General features: G+C 53.3%; 1 protein-coding gene across 1 annotated transcript in view; it reads right to left on the bottom strand.

Annotated features, from left to right (window-relative positions):
- TTC39A (tetratricopeptide repeat domain 39A) overlaps positions 1 to 16074 on the bottom strand; it is a 29872-nt gene extending 13798 nt beyond the window's left edge. Inside the window, exons 1-7 of the mRNA XM_075539757.1 lie at positions 16031 to 16074; positions 15580 to 15684; positions 6699 to 6830; positions 4900 to 4976; positions 3526 to 3593; positions 1243 to 1307; positions 602 to 701 (exon numbers count right to left, since the gene is read on the bottom strand). Coding sequence (XP_075395872.1) covers positions 602 to 701; positions 1243 to 1307; positions 3526 to 3593; positions 4900 to 4976; positions 6699 to 6830; positions 15580 to 15684; positions 16031 to 16074 — 591 coding nt within the window. The remainder of the gene's footprint in view (positions 1 to 601; positions 702 to 1242; positions 1308 to 3525; positions 3594 to 4899; positions 4977 to 6698; positions 6831 to 15579; positions 15685 to 16030) is intronic.
- Positions 16075 to 16909: the final 835 nt, after the last annotated feature.

A 16909-nucleotide genomic window follows, 5' to 3' on the forward strand; every position in this document is an offset into this window, starting at 1 on the left:
CAGCCCCAACATCCACTCCGAACTTGCCGCTCTGCACCAGCTGCTTTTAGCCCTCTCCTTCTCTGCCAGTGCTTAGTGTCCAGCTCTCTGCAGTAGACAGTGGCCTGGTTTGTGTTGTATGTCTGTTTCAGGAGCCTGCCAATGACAGTGCACTCATCTGCTAAAGGCTGAGGTTCAAGTCTACCCAGAGGCTCCTCAGAAGGAAGGTCTGGCAATTTGCTTCCAAAGAATCGACTGATGAGAAGCCGGTGGCATTCACATCTACGGACACACACACACACACACACACACACACACACACACACACACACACATACACACACGTTGCTATGACTCACAATGGACTCCATGTACCTACCAACATCAGTATACAGATGCCCCCAGTGGCCAATTTCAGTCCCCAAACTCTCTGGGGAACACTTCCAGACTTGGCTCCAGCACCCATTTCTGGGCCTGGTGCCTAGCACAGGGCAGGCACAGCAGGCACTAAGCAGGGCCCTGAAAGGTCAGGGCCCCACGGGTGGTGGGGGCTGGGGGGGGGGAGATTGCTCTTGAGACAAGTCCCTGTGGAAACCCAGCAGGAGGGGCCCCTCACACTTACCAGGTTGAAGGCTCCCACGCCGAGCTTCACGCCCCCTTCAAAGTGCCTGTGGTTCTCCCCCTTGCAGTACTGTGAGGACTGGACCAGGCTGTCCAGCTCCCTGTAAAGAGACACCGGCCCAGGTCAGGCCCTTGCTGGGCCTGGGCCCCAGCTCTGGTCACGCCTAGAGCTCCCTCCCAAGCTAGGCCTGCAGCTAGCTCCCTGGCGGCGGCCGGTAACACCCTGGAAAGCCGGCCCCACCTCCCACCAAGACAACATACTCCTTGCCCCTGAATTTCGGCCACATTGGCTGGGCCATAGCAGATGTGTAGGAGTTCTGCAGTTATTCTAAAAAAATGGTGGTCCTGGGTCTTCCTCCTACATCAGCCTCCACCTGCCCACCCCTCCCCCCCCAAACGCATAAAGTGGTTTGTGCAGAATCTATATTTTATTTTCTCCTAGCACAGAGTCAGACACACATGAGGCCCTCAAGGAGCGAATGAACAGACACAGCTAGACACCAGAAGGGAGGAGAGTCCTCGAAAGTCGAGAGGCCAAGTGTGCAGAAATCTGCCTGGGGTTACACCACTTCTCAAGCCCCGGGCAGCAGCCTGAGGGGGCTGCAGATCCCCAGCCTCCTAATATGCCCCGAGGCCACTCACTTATAGGTCTGGTAGCTGTTTCGGACTTTGATGCCACCTTTGATGAAGCTCACCATGTTCTCATCCTGCAGGGGGAGAGATGCCAAGAGGTGGGACAGTGTGCATAGTCATAGGGCTGATAGGGGGTCAAGCAAGGCTCTGGGTCCTGCCTGCTCTTCCTGTGCCCAGCTCTGTGAGGCACCCCAAGGGACTAGGACCAGGGATGGGACGAGGGGGCAGCCAAACACGGACTCATGGCCCCGGGATTTCAGATGAGTTCTTTCTTATCAAGCACAACTTCTAAAACACCGAGGGCTCGGCCACACACCCCGTTTGCCGCCCCTGTTCAGTTTGTACATAGCTGTGTTCTTGGAGAAGGGTCTGGGGGAGACCCAGCCCAGTGTTAGCGGGGCCTCCTTCTTGGTGGGGGTTGTGCGGGAAGGGAGGATGGGTGCGCGTTTGTGTTTGGTTTTTACAAAGTGCAGGTATTCATCAGACTGGTCATTGAACACCAAAACGTAGCACCTCACATTTCCACTCCTGGGTACACACACACCCTAGAGGGGTGCAGTAGTCACGGCTGAGAATTCATGGTGCCTGGTGCCGCTGTTCCTAATAGCCAAGAAGCAGACAACCCCAAGAAGCCCTTGGCAGAGGGCTCCACAGTGGCGGCCTATTTCAGGGAGGGAATAGCAGGCAGCCATGTCAGGTTGGGTGACGAAAGCAAGTCCCCATGACTGGAAGCCGTGTAACGCTCAGAGGCCACTCCGTGGAACAATGTGTTGTGCAGGCGCAAACAGGGCTCTGGTGAGAAAACGCTTCTAAGAGAAGCGTAACCACTGCCAGCAAGTCGACTCCGACTTGCAGAGGCCCCAGTGGGCGCAGGAGACCCGCTCCCCCGGGTTTCGGAGACTGAAGCCTCTACAGGAGCAGCCAGTCTCGGCTCTCCTCTGGGGAGCACCTGGGGGTGGAATCGTGGTTAGCTTATCCCATGGTGCCAACAGGGCTCCTTCAAAGAAGCATTACAATGAAAAAACAAAAACCACTGCTGCCCTTGAATCACCTTGGGCCCACAGTGACCCCCATACAGGGTTTACGAGGCTGTGAATCTCTGAGGGCGCAGGCAGTCTGTCCCGGGAGGCTAGCAGTGCAGCTACCAGGGTGCCCTAAGAGAAGAATAAGGGGTGATGAACACAAACCTCCAGGTAAGTGGCTTCCTTAGTGGAGGGAGGCAGGAGACGAGGTGGGGAGGACCCCAGAGAGGGAGGGAAGTGACCATCAGTCTCCTGTTCTCCAGTTGGCTGGGATGTGTGGGTGTTTATTTACTACTTGTGATCACATGAGGAAACACAAGACAGAAGGTCCTTTGGGGTACACCGACCACCATGAGTACTAAACCCAAGATTGAGAGATTCACCCATACTGGTTTTGAGGTCCAATGACCTCACATGAAAAGGCGAAAGCCCTAACACCCATGCTTGAATTCATATGCACCTCTCCACCCTGAGGAGCACAGTCCACAATGACTGCGTGCCATTCATAGCCCAGGCCCTCCAGGTACAGCTGCAGGGTGCTGGCTGCGCTCGGTCATCACACGCCCTGCTGTGTGGGGAGGGGAGGTGGCCAGACCTGGCTTCACATCCCTGCTCTGCCACTTGCTAACCAGGAAACTTGGGAAAGTGACTCCTCCTCTCTATCTCCCCGCTTTGCAGGACTTGTGAGAGGAAGATTAAGGGACTTATGTAAACGTCTGTGTGAACAAGCATGTCATGTGTGAAGGCTATAAAAATAGACCTGTGGAACCAAAAATAACGCCCCAAACTGCCATCAATTGTTTCTGACTCATAGCAACCCAGCTCTCTAGGGTTTCCAAGGCGCTAAATCTTTATAGGCATGGACAGCCTCCTTTTTTTCCCACAGAGTGGCTGGTGGGTTTGAACTACTGACCTTGAGGTAAGCAGGCTGACGTTTACCCAACACCACCACCAGGGCTCCTAATGAACTGATAGGGATGCCCAAAGCCTGCTACACTGTAGGTGTTGCATGTGTTTGTCACGTAAGTCGAGTGTAAAGCAGGCTTTGTAGTGCAGGCTTTGTAGTGATGCCTGTCCCTCCCCAGGTTGGAGCGCCATCCTGCTGACATGTGCTCTCGGTGGGCACTGGTCGGTTGAGTCCCACCAGGGTGCAGGGGTGAATGAGTGTCAGTCCTTGTCTGAACACCAGGGGCGGCGGAGTCATCGTTGCTAGAAGGCCCCAGCTTGTGACAGGCCCATCATGCTCCTTGCACGAGTGGCAGGTCCCTACCTGCAGGAAGGTGAGGGCAGCTCTCTGCAGCAAGCACTCTGCATAGCAGACTTCAGCGTGGATTTCCTCTGCAGATACAAAACCAAGGCCCTGAAGCCTCCTGGGGTCTCGACAGGAGTCTTAGGCCAAATCCTCCCCATCTCTACTTCCCAAAAGGCAAAGGAGGCTGAGCCAGCCATGCATCGAGCCCATCTCCCAGGCCTGGCTCCTTCCCAGCATGCAACACTGTCTGAAGCAGGAGGTGGCTCCCCCTGGACCCTTGCCCACCCACCCCTGTTCTGCTCATTAGGTAGGAGCTGTGGACCCAGCACCCCCAGGCAGGGAAGCGGAGACCCTGGGTTGCATGGGAGAAGGGGAAAGCGCCCACTCAGGCAAGCCCAAGGGCTATGGGGACAAGGAGGAGAATCAGGAGGTAGAACATTGGAGTTAGGCCATTTGGGGGGAAAGAAAAATGAAGGACCAGGAAGGAAGGGCCTCCGCTGTAGGGACCCAGGGAAACCAAAGCTGTTTGGGGACAGAAAGCACTCAGACAAAAATCACTGCCATCGAGTTGAGTCTGACTCATAGTGATCTACAAGACAACACAGAACAACCCTGAGACTGTAACTCTTTATGGGAGTAGAAAGCCCAGTCCTTCTCCCAGGGAGTGGCTGGTGGTTTTGAATAGATGACCTTGTGGCTAGCAGGCCGGCACATAACCGCTATGCTGCCAGGGCCCCTGGGTGAGTTACAGAAAGTGTCTGAAATAGGGTGAGGCAGAGAGATGTTCTGGAGCCAGGAGAAGTGGTGCAGCAGATGGCTGCGAAGGGGCCTGGCCACTGTGCATGAGGGTAGTATGTTTGAGCAGGAACCTTCAGGGGCCCTGGAGATGGGCAAGGCTGTCTGCCCTGCACTGAAGAGCCCCAAGCCACCATGGCTGGTCACTGCCACTTCTGGTGCTGCCCCCCACAGGCGGGCCGGGCACAAAGGTGCCACTGAGAGCATGGCAGCAAGGCCCACTCTCCCACTGCTGCCTCCCCTCGTGTGTCGGCTGGCTTCTGGAACCACATCCCCAGAGACAGGCACAAATCCTAGCCACGAGCCTGACTGCACATATGATTCTCAGCCCAAACCGAGGAGAGCAGGGACCTGATGCCGCTCTTCCTCTCCTCCCTGTGCAGGTTCTCAGCTGTCAGCTCCGTGGTCTCACCTGCCCTCAACAACCGCACCTGAGAGCCACTCGTGGAAAGGCCCAGGTCGGACCCTTTCATTCCCAGCGGCCAGGCCAGGGCCCCTCAGGGGTGAGGGGGAGAATGATGCCCCTTTCCACCCTTCCTGGGCCTGGTGCAGGGCTGCCGGAGTGAGAGGGGTGGGGACAGCACCCCAGTGCCACACCTTCTGTGAACTGGTCCATGGTGGTGCGGTGCACGAGGCTGCTGAAGGAATCCGTTACGGAGGACTTCTTCCGGTGCCTAGAGGGGGAAGGGGGGCCTCTGGTCATTCTGTGAGGGAGGGGAGATCAGGGAGGGCAGTGGCAGGTCACCTCACTATTTGAAAAAAAGTCGTAGGGAGGCCCGGTTAATAGAAAGAACAAGGATTTGGGGGTCAGACAGGAAAAGGTTGATATTGTAATCCAGAAAGGTTACATTACCTCTCTGAGATAGTACAATGTGGGGTGGAAGGTGAACAGGACCATGGCCAGTGGGATCATGACTAGCAGGCAGCTTACACACACCAAACACCACTGTGCGGCTGGGGAAGCTGTTGGCAGCCCCAGCCTGTCCTGTCTCTGCGTCCCTCTCCTTAGCTCAGGTCTCCCTGGGCCTCACCTGTCCTGCCACCCCGCCTCCTAGGGTTTGGTGCCATTTCACTCTCCACCTGTCTGCAGAGAAAATTTTCTCAAAGATTTACCCCTGCTCAGGGCCTTTTTGGCTCTGCACTGGCCCAGCCTGCAGCCTGGGTGCTTGGTGTGGTTTCTAAGGCCCACCGTTTCTGACTGTCTCTCCCAGGAGACTCTCCCGCTACAGTAAATTCCTGACAGTGAGTCCCCCCCACCCAGCCCCTACCGAACATGCAGGCTGCTCTCAGACTTCTTTCTCTGCTGCCGCCTCTGCTTGGAGCCTCGGCCCTTACCCCTTTGCCCTGGGTGGCTCCGAGTCACCCTTCAGCTCAGCGACCACCTCCTCCAGGAAGCCTTTCCTGCTTCTCAGCGGGAGCCTAAAACCCCTTGAGCTTCCTTGCACCACACTGCGATGTCACAGCCTATCTCCCTGACATGGTGGCAAGGGGGAGAGGGTGGCCTGGGTCTGAGGTCCCCTGAGAAGCCAATGGCCAGCATGGGCCCGACCCAGGGACAGAGTGAGTATGTGCCTCCGACCAAGACCACTCCTCTGGAGTCTGCTGGAACTTTCCTTCACGGCGCTCACGTGTGCTAAGCACCCTGTCGCACCAGGCTTCTGTGGGTGTCTTCCTTCCCTCCCTCTGATGACCCTGCAGTGTCTATACTAGATGACGTGCAGTGTCTATACTAGATGACGTGCAGTGTCTACACTAGATGACCCGCAGTGTCTACACTAGATGACCCGCAGTGTCTACACTAGATGACCCGCAGTGTCTACACTAGATGATCCTGCAGTGTCTACACTAGATGACCCGCAGTGTCTACACTAGATGACCCGCAGTGTCTACACTAGATGACCCGTAGTGTCTACACTAGATGACCCACAGTGTCTACACTAGATGACCCGTAGTGTCTACACTAGATGACCCACAGTGTCTACACTAGATGACCTGCAGTGTCTATAGTAGATGACCCGCAGTGTCTATACTAAAGGGCTTCAAACAGTTCACAGAGAAAGGGAACAGAGAGATATGGGATTTTCCCGGAGAACTTTTCGCAGCCCCTTGTATCATCACACCTATTCTACAGATGAGGAAAGTCGCGCCCAGAGAATAACTTGCCCAAGGTCAAGGAGCTAACCAGAGAGGAGAATCAGAATTTGTTTCCAGCAGTCTGACTGGCCTCTGGAAGCCAACAGGATCCCCGAGGAGGTGCTGCTGGCAGGGAAGGCACTTGGGGACACAACCTCTGAGTCTGAAGGAGCAGCACTGAGAGTGGCACTTTAGGCCCTGGGTCAGCGATGGTGACAGAAGGGCAGGCCTCACCCCCCTGTGCACCCTCCAATGCCACTGACCTCTGACACAAGGACTGTGCCTCCTTCATCATGTTGCCGGCAAGCAAGATGTCCTGAGGGTCAAAGGTCATCATGGCCTGCATCTCCAGGATGGTAGCATAGGTCAGTGAGTGGTACATGCTCTCCTTGGTTCTGCCGGAGAGAAGGGGCGGGAGAACCCTAGAAAGTTGGCCTTCACATCACCCTTCTGCCACCCCACCCCGGGTCTACAGATGGAGAAATTGAAGTCCAGGAGGGGCGGGGACTCACCCAAGGTCTGATTCTTTCACTGACACCCAAGAGTCTTCGACTTGCCTTCCCAGCTCCCCTTCTCTTGTTGCTGAGTGGCCCTAATTGGGGTCTCATCTGATTGGTTCAGGGTGCGGAGGGGTGGCAGCCTAATGGCACTTAGCAGTATGTCGACCTGACACCACCATTTCCAGTTCCCAGACCCTGACTCTTGCGCTCTGCCCCCACTTTAGGCAGGCTGGGTGCAAGTCCTAACCCCACTGAAGTCCCAGCTGGGTCCTCCTCGAGCCCCAGGCCTGCCTCATCCTGGCTTCCAGGAGATCCAGCAGCAGCCTCCCCACCGGTCACTTTCCTCCCATCATCCTCTGGTGAGACTCTTGGGCGTCCACATACACCAGATGCCTGGCACCTGAGGTCCTGCAGGCCTGCCAGCCTCCTGCCCCTTCTGCACCTGATGCTGGGAGTCAGCTACACTGTCCCACACAGACTGGCTCCCAGCAAATCCCACCCAAGCCTTTGGCCTTGCTCTCTCCTCAGCTTGCAATGCTCTTCCCTTTCCCACCCCCTCACAAGACCATCGGTCAAGGCTTTCAAATGCCCGGGAGGCCACTGGGAATCAGGGGTCCCTCCTCCAGGATCATATTGTCTCCCAATAACTCAGGTACTGGACACCCTGAATGTGTAGCGAGTTCCCCAGATGTGCACAGAGCTTGGGGGTGTCTCCCCCCAGGCCCAGCACAGCCGTGGCAGGAGGGGCTGCGTCCATCTCAGCAAAGGCCCGCCTCCCCTGAAGTCGGGCTTTGGGGGAGTGTTTGTTCTAACACAGTGGGGAGCAGTAACTCGTCTCCCCCTGGACTGGGCGGGAAGGGGCTGAAGTGAACCTTAACATATCTGGGCCCTGATCTCCACTTCTGCAAACTAGAGACAACGTGCTGGGCTGCCCAAGAATGATCGTACCTGGCACACAGTGGGTGCTGCAACTGCTTCCTGCCTCCACCTTCATGTACCCCCCTAATTAACTGTTTTCTGAATGCCCAGTGCCAAGCTTATGCTAGGTACTTTGGAAGAGAGAGAGAGGGAACGAAGGTCTATAGCAGTGGTTCTCAACCTTCCTCATGCTGCAACCCTTGAATACAGTTCCTCATTTTGTGGTGACCCCCTCCCAACTATAAAATTATTTTCGTTGCTACTTCATCACTGTCATTTTGCTAACCATTATGAATCGAGTGACCCCTGTGAAAGGGTCATTCGACCCCCAAGGGGTCGTGACCTACAGGTAAGAACCACTGGACTAGAGGCTGTTTCATCCTCTCTTGGGGACTCATAAAGCATTCTGTAAATTACAGTTTAGGGGTTTTGGTTTAACTTCTGGGTGTCCCTTGGTGAAAAGGGTTTCTGAAGCAAACAAAAAGCTGGTGCCCCTCCTCCTCGGCCCTGCTAGCCTTGGGGATACCTCCTAGTCTGTGCTGGGACCATGGCAGCTCTGGCTCACAGAAGGGAGACAGAGCCTCCCATGGGGACAGAACTTGGGATTCAGACAGGGTTGAAAGCTTGGCTTCCCCAGCTCCCAGCTGTGTGCTCCTGCTAAGCCTTGTAGGTTTTCTGAGCTTCGAAACTCCAACAAGCCTTCTCTTTGTGGTGCTGAAAATGGCTTACATAGGATGCCCAGGCCAGGGCCAGACCTCAAATCTCAGGAGTCACACTCCCCTAGCTTAAAAGTCTCCTTAGGAAGGGCTTCCCTGGCAGTATAAAACCCGCCACCACCACCCTACACAGGCCTCCCCCACTCGGCCTTTCTATGCCTCTCCCACTCAGCCAGGGACTAGGCAGGAGGGATGGCCTCACCCCAGGAAGCTGGCAGACAAAGTGGAATTTCTAGTCTGAGGCCCAAGGCCTCGACATGCACCTGTGGCTGAGAATCCTGGCTCCTCCCCGACCCACTACTTGGAAGCCCCCACCTCAGCCTGGCCTGGGAACCGAGGTACAGGGAAGTAGACAAACCTGGGGACACTACACCCCACTGTTTAGTTTCTCCCCCACAGGGCTCTTGTCTGCAGCCAGACCACTGAGGGCAACAGTTGTCCCACCCAGACTCAGACCCGATTCCGGGACAGGAGGCCTGCTCCGAGGTGATCTGGATGGAGAGAGGCTGAAAGCACCTTCAGAAGACCAAGTGTCAGGACCTGGACTCCTGGGTCATGTGGGGTCAAAAACCAGTGGCCTTCGGACCCCTCTTCCTTGGCTGACAGGCACGCTTGAGGTCCTTAACATGTTCTTATCAGCCTACTGTCTCCGTTCTCCACTATGGGGCCTCCTTGCTTGTCCCCCCAACACACACAGACAGCTCCTTGCTGGGAATAGCTCCTATGACTGCCCGGCCCCTAGTTCCAGCATAGCTCTCCCTGACCCCAGAAGAAGCCCCTAAATTGTCATTAGCCCGTGGCCCCAGCTCTCTATCCTCCTGTCCAGCCCAGACCATCGCTCCATGGAACCTTCCTCTCACTTCTCGACCTGCCTAACTCGCCACCTTCCAGTCAGGACCAGCGTCTCCACACAGGCCTGCGGCTCTTCCCTCTGCCTGGAGCGCTCTCAAACTCCCCTCCATCTGACTGCCTCCTTCTCATCCAGCTGCCCCTGCTGAAATGCCACTTTGTCCAGGAAGCCTCCCTGGGTTGGTTTCCGCGGGGATCCCCACATGGGACACCAGGCTTGGTTTACAGCTCTGCTATCGCATAGAAACTCTTAGGAATTTTTGGACAGGGGATGCACCTTTGCATTTGCAGATGTGGCCCGCAAATTTTGTAGCCATATCCATACCTAAAAGCTTCCCCGAGCAGCCCCTCCCCCTTGGGGTCCTTCTGGGATATCTCTGATCACACCTTCATGTTAGTCATTCACCGCTTCCCTGCTGGGCCCAGGCCAGCCCGTGGAGGGCAGCCACCGGATGCTGCTGTGAACTGCTGACGTTACCTCACTAACTGCCCACCTCCAAGGATCATGCCCCAAACCTCATCATCGTCACATGGCTCGGCTTCCCAACCCTTCTGCCCATGACTCCCACACCTCCATGCCCCACTTCTATCCTGGGTCTCTTTCTGCTCTTCGACTTAGCTTCCTCACACACCCACTCACTTGTCTAGGGAGTGCTAACCTTCTAGTCTCTGCTGCACCCAGTGAGGGACCTCAGCCCAGGGCCCACACTCTGCCCTTAAGCAACACAGAGAACACCCACAGGTCACCACCCTGAGCTGGGGGTGGTGTGTGTGTGTGTGTGTGTGTGTGTGTGTGTGTGTGTGTGTGTCCACGAGGCTGTCCAACCCGACTTGTACTTCTCAGTCCTCCTCTTCCCTCATCATCAAATTCCAGGACACTGGACATACCTTACAAGAACTTCCTATGTGTCCCCTCCTCTCCCAATTTGTCTCTGTCCACGCCCTTCTCTGCCTCCTCCACTCTCTCTGTGAAAGAAGGCTCTCCCATTCAAAGTAAACTCGGTCACGCACTACAGCCAGATACCACAGCCTGTAGAGCCTGGGTTGGGGAACCAGGTGGCCTGGGTTTGAATTTTGGCTCTGCAACTTGGTAGCACTTGGCGGCCAACCAAACTGGTGGCACTTTGACTCCACCAGCCCCTTCCCAGGAGATAGAAGTGACAATTTGCTTCCATGAAGATTACCATCTTGGGAAACCTGGGGGGCGGTTTTACTATCTTCTATAGGGTCTCTGTGAAGCCAGACTCAACTCCATGGCCATGGGTCTGTGGGTTCGGGTCTTCTGCCATCTGTGACCTGTGGTCATTCGTTCATCTAGAACATTTAACTTGCTAGCTAGAATGTTCCAGAGGCAGTGCTTAGAGATAGACACTGTGCTACATAAAAGAAACCGTAAGTGGAGTGGGCACAGTCAAAGCAGAAGCTGGGGTGGGGGTGCTTGGTAAGTCGAGCCACCTCTCAGCGTGCATATCCCCACCATACAGAATGAGGGCAGTCAAAGAAGATGCATGTGCGGTGACGTGACACTCTGAAGGGCTGACCCTCCGCGTCTCCTGAAGCCTAGATGGCTGTAAATGGAAAGGAAGGCAGCTTTTCAGCAAGAGTTTGTGCTTTCTCTAGACTAGTGACTTTCAAGGGGGCTGGGCAGGTCATTTTGACACCCTCCCTCTGCAGACGTCTGCAGGAGGTAGCATGGGGGTGGTGTGCTAACAGCATATATCGTTTGGGGGAAAGTTCTTTGTTTTTATTAATCATTTTATTAGGGGCTCATACAGCTCTTATCACAATCCCTACATACATCAATTGTGTAAAGCACATTTGTACATTCGTTACCCTCATCATTCTCAAAACATTTGATCTCCACTTAAGCCCCTGGTATCAGATCTTCATTTTCCCCCTCCCTCTCCGCTCCCCCCTCCCTCATGAACCCTTGATAATTTATAAATTATTATTTTGTCTTATCTTGCCCTGTCCAACGTCTCCCTTCACCCACTTTTCTGTTGTCCATCCCCCTGGAGGAGGTTATATATGTAGATCCTTGTAATCAGTTCCCTCTTTCCACCCAACCCTCCTGCCATCCTCCCAGTATCGCCACTCACACCACTAGTTCTGAAGGGATCATCCATCCTGGATTCCCTGTGTTTCCAGTTCCTATCTGCACCAGTGTACATCCTCTGGTCTAGCCAGATTTGGAAGGTAGAATTGGGATCATGACAGTGGGGGTGGGGGGAAGGAAGCATTTAGGAACTAGAGGAAAGTTGTATTTTTCATCGTTGCTACATCGCACCCTGACTGGCTCATCTCTGGAGGAAAGTTCTAAAACACAAAAGGAAACATCCTTTTTGGGATGCGACAGAGGTTAAGACAAAAACAGCTAAGCTTCTTCTATGGCGCTCTGGTGGTACAGTTGTTAAAAGCTCAATTTCTGAAAGAAAGGTTGCAGGTTCAAACCTACCCAGTTGTTTTGAGGTCGAGAGGACAGGTGACCGACCTTGGAAGTTCCACTCTGTCACATGGGGTCTATAGGAGTCAGGACAGACTTGAAGGCTCCCAACGACAGCAAGAAACAGCTTCCAGGCTACTCTCCCTCTGTGGGAGCCTTCCTTTAGAGGGAGGCCAGTGTTGGTTCCTCTCTGAGAGACTGCCTTCCTGAGAACAGCAGAGGCTATGGAGGGAACTGCTGGCCCGGTGACCCTGCTGTGGGTGGGTATAGCTTGAGGGCCTCCGGCAGCCATTGCACGTGCTTTCTTCTGTACTCGGATCCTTTCTGGTGGCCCCAAGTCTGCGGGATCATTCGAAGGCAGACCAAGGTAAGGGCAGTTCTTAGCTGGGCAACAGGGGAGTCAGAGAAAGGCCCGTGTCTGTGCCCAAGCTAGGGCAGGGCAGAGTGGAAGCCAAGAGGCCCGGAAATAGCCAGTTTCCAGTGACAGTAGGGTCCAATGACTGGGGCCTGCTCCCTCTGGTGGAGGGAAAGAAATTAACAGGAGGGAAGTGGTGCTGGAAAGCCTTCTACGAACACTGGGAGGGAGCAGGATAGGGCCTGGCCTGCTTCCCATATCACCATCTTAGTGCAGACCTGGTTGTCCTGCCCTGCCCTGCCCTGCCCAAACCCAGTGAGCTGTGGGGCTGATACCAGGCAGATGGGCCCAACACTGGGGGCCTTCTCCTTATCTTAATCAGTGGTGTGAATAGACCATTAGCCCCACCCCTCCTCCAGAGGTTGAGCCATTGCCCCCCAATAGGCCTGGCTACCTCCCCAAGGCCCAAAGAGGATTCATACCTGACTCTGCAGAATGGGCTCGCTAAGTCTAGAGTTAAATTAAATTTAGTTAAGTAGCTCGTGGGGACTTGGAGAAGCTGGGTTTGACAGAGGACAACCTACAGAAACAGATCTGAAAAAAGAAAAGGTTGTGGAGAGGGGCCTACGGGAAAGTGTGCAGTAGACATGAGGGTGCACCTGGCCTCTCACCTCAGCCCTGAGCTCATGCAGCTAGGGTTCATGGTCCCGGCCTAGGGCCTATGGATTTTTTTTTCTGGAGAAGCTGAACCACCCCCGATGCTGTCAGCCAGCTCTCCACCAGATCAACCAGAAGTGACTCTCTCCAATGACTATAACAAGGCTGCTTGGCTCATGGACCTTCGGGTCAGCCTTTGAATTAACTCGTTCTCAAATAGGACCAGACACCCAGCCAGGGGTCATCGGTGTTTGAGGAAAGCCCCTGCAGCCACCCCCCACCCCCACTCGACTGGGATTCCCAAGCCATTAGACAGGATTCTAGGCAGAGCTGAGAGTACGCAGGAAACCGTACACATAAAACATTTAAAGGAGAGATCATATTCTGACATGACAAAAGCATTAAGTATGAATTACAGCACTTATAACATGCCAGGCATTAGCCTAAGGACACTCATTGCCAAATGTGGAGATAAAGATAATGTACCCATAAACCAATAAGAAGAAGATGTGGGGGGCGGGTGGGAAGAGCATCCAGAGACCAATAAAGAACGCTGTGAAAGCAATCACTGTCTGCTCCTGTAAAGATTGACAGTCTAAGAAACTCCAAAAAAGGTTGCTGGGAGTCAGAATTGACTCAATGGCAGAGGGTTTGGGTTTGAAATTAATCATGAGTAGAGAAATCGAGAAAAACCAACAGACGTGTCGAATGATGGCGCTGAAGAGCCCCCTAGAAAGTAGACAGACAGACAGACATCGGGGGTGAGGGGCAGAGAAAGGCTGCTCAGGAGATCAATAAAGAAAGTCCACAAAAAGGAAAGAGGGTGTAGTCACCCAAGAGAATGCCCTGGAACTGGAAGACAGTTTCCCAATAAAATGAAACTGAATAAAAAGGCTCATCCGGGCCCATCTCTGAAATGTCAGGCTTGAAGGGATGAAAGAGAAGAGCTTACCCACTTGCAGAGCTGGGTATAAAAACAGGCTAGCTATCACAAAGTAAGGAGGGTCAGGGGGCTTTCATAGCTACCCTAGAGGCTAAAAAGCGGGAGCAAGGCCTTCCAAATTCTTGGGGACTGGGGGAGGGGGCATTACATTCACGTGTTAGGAAGCTTCCAGAGGGCATGCTGTATGTAGTAAATGAGAGAAAAAAAATTTTTTTTCAAAAGGCCAATCCAGGAAACAGGAGTAGGAGGTGTAGGTTCCAGGAAACACCTGGGTGTGGCCAGTAGCCCGGCCCACCATCTGGAAAAGGCCAGCCGGGAAATGGGAACTCACCTGATAAATGTTTGAGCATTCTGGGGAAAAAACTGCAATAGTTAGATGTGAAGTGGCAGTTACAAAGATTTCAGTATAAATGTGTAGCAAATTAGAGAAATGGAAAAAAGACAATTATTAATCCCAGAAAGGAAATACTATCTAATATACTATTGTCTCTGCAGCGAACACAAACTACAGTTATCATATGAACATGGATTATGGATTTAGCTGAATACTGTGATGTGATGATAAAAGGAGGATGTTGGAAGGGGGTAGGAAAGTTAAATCCTTGTCTACCACAGGGTGAGGCTTTTATTGATTGATTGATTTTTTTATGATCATTTTATTGGGAGCTCTTACAGCTCTTATAACAATCCATACATCAATTGTATCAAGCATATTTGTACGTATGTTGTCATCATTATTTTCTAAACATTTACATTCTATTTGAGCCCTTGGTATCAGCTCCTCTTTTTACCCTCTCTTTCTCCCTCCCTCGTGACCCCTTGATAAATTATTATTAATTTCATATCTTACACCAACCGCTTTCTCCCTTCGTCCCTTGATTTCTTCCCACCTCCTCTCCCCACCTTCCTACTACCCTCCTGGTATCGTTACTCCCATTTCTGTTCCTGAGGAGTTTATCTGACCTGGACTCCGTGTGTTGTGCGTGAGCTCTTATCTGTACCTGTGCACATGCTCTGGCAGAGCCCGCACTGAAAGGCAGGATTTGGGTCATGATGGCGGGGTGGGCGTAGGGGGGAGGAAGCCTCAAGGAACCAGAGGAATACTGTGTGTTGCATCGGTGCTATACTTCGCCCTGGTTGACTCATCCCTTCCTTTTGACCCTTCTGTGAGGGGAAGTCCCATTGGCTACGGATGGGTTTTGGGTCTCTGCTCGGATCCCCCTCATTCTCAACAATATGATTTTGTTGTTTGTTTGGAGTCTTCTGATGCCTGTTACCTCATCCTGTCAATGCCAGCCTTCAGATTAGCAGTCTAATGCCTACTCTGCAGCACCACTGGGGCTCCTGATAAGACAAAGGGAAGAAGAATTGGCTACATTAATACCTCTCATTACTATCCTACACTGTTTAGCAACATAAACAACTCAGGTCTCTTGGTGCTTTGAGGGGAAACGGAGAGGAGGAGTTGTATTGATGAAGGAGAAAATCCGAGGGGACTCACTGGGAACAAGAACTAAAAGTACAAAGAGACCTCCAGAACATAAAACCCAAGAGAGTCACAGGGAACTGGGGGAAGGCGCTGGCTGCTTACAGACTAGGGGATGGCAAAGCAGAGCCATTTTTATGGGTCTCCCAAGGTTCAGGGTGACCCAGATCTGAACTGAACAGTTCAGTTACACAGGGTTTCTCTCCCAGACAGCCCATGGGACACATACTCCAGCCATGAGCACCACACCAGCCGCTGACTGGCACTTGAACCTTACCTGGGCTTGAGGTAGCTGAGTGCTTCTGAGAACTGGTTGGTGAGGAAGAGGTCCAGGGCAGTCATGCACTGATCCAGGGCCTCATGGAGGCTGGTCACTGATGTCCTGAGGGAGAGACACAGGATGTGACCCTAGAGCCTCCAGCCCCTTCCCCAGCCAGAACCCAGTCTCAAAGAGGCCCACGTAGTGTCCCCGGGCAGCGAGGGCCTGTGACACGAGCTCCTCAGGCTGCCCGCTGCTCGCTGCCACACGGGCGATTTGGACCTCTGTGTGCAGAGGGTTGCTGTTAGCTGGAAATGAGTGGTCAGCCCCTGACAACAACACACAGCCGAGGGCTCCCAAGGATGGGAAGAACAGCAAAAGGGGGTGTCATCCAAGACTGAGCCCACTGGGGTGGGGGGAGGATCCATGAACAGGGAGACAAGGTGGCCTCAACATAAATTTATCTTACCCATCACAGAGGTAAAGGGAGTCTTTGTGGCCCTTCTGACACATTGGGCTGTGCTGCCCCCTGGAGGGCGTTTATGGCCCACCCACTAAACTCCACTAAGGTTCCTCTCCTCCACCTCCTTCTGCAGGCCTTCTGTCCACCCCTAGGCCTGAGCTCTAGAACCCAGAGTCACTGTCACAATGGCTTCCAGGGCAGGGGTCCTGCAAGATCCATTCAGGGCCTTTCATGATCAGGAGTCCGCTTTGATGGCGCCTTTACGACAATGGACTTGACCTGCTTCCTGGCCTTGTGGTTCTCTGCTGCTCTTATCTTCCTCTGACACAGTATATATACTGTTGACTTGTCTTGTCCATCTCCCTCCACTGAGATGTGGCAGTAATCACTGTTTTGTTCACTCTTATTTGTCCTCAGTAAAAGGAGTCCTAGTGGTGCAGTGGGTTATAAGTCGGGTTGCTAACCACAAGGTCAGCAGTTCAAACCTGCCAGCTACTCCTTGGGAGAAAGATGAGGCTTTCGGCTCCAGTAAAGATTTCCATTTCATAAACTGCTAGGAGCAGTTCCACTCTGTCCTATGAGTCAGAATTGACACAAGGGGAGTGAATTGAGCTATATCCTCAGCACCCAGTACCTGATTTAGAGTAGGCATTTGATAAGTATCTGTTAGATAAAGGAAGGAAGGAGCGAACGGAAGGCTAACACCCCTGCCCTTTCTTGGCCTTAGCTTCCACATTTGAAAAATTAAGAGATGGCTTAGAAAAATTAAGATTTATATGTTTATTATTAAGATAGCAGATGGACATTGGGCCTCTCTACTCAAGTACTCCCTGAATGCAAGAACACTTTGTTCTACTAACCTGGCATTCCATCATGCTCACCTTC

The sequence above is a fragment of the Tenrec ecaudatus genome, chromosome 1, assembly GCF_050624435.1.
Source record: "Tenrec ecaudatus isolate mTenEca1 chromosome 1, mTenEca1.hap1, whole genome shotgun sequence".
Taxonomy (NCBI): Eukaryota; Metazoa; Chordata; class Mammalia; order Afrosoricida; family Tenrecidae; genus Tenrec; species Tenrec ecaudatus.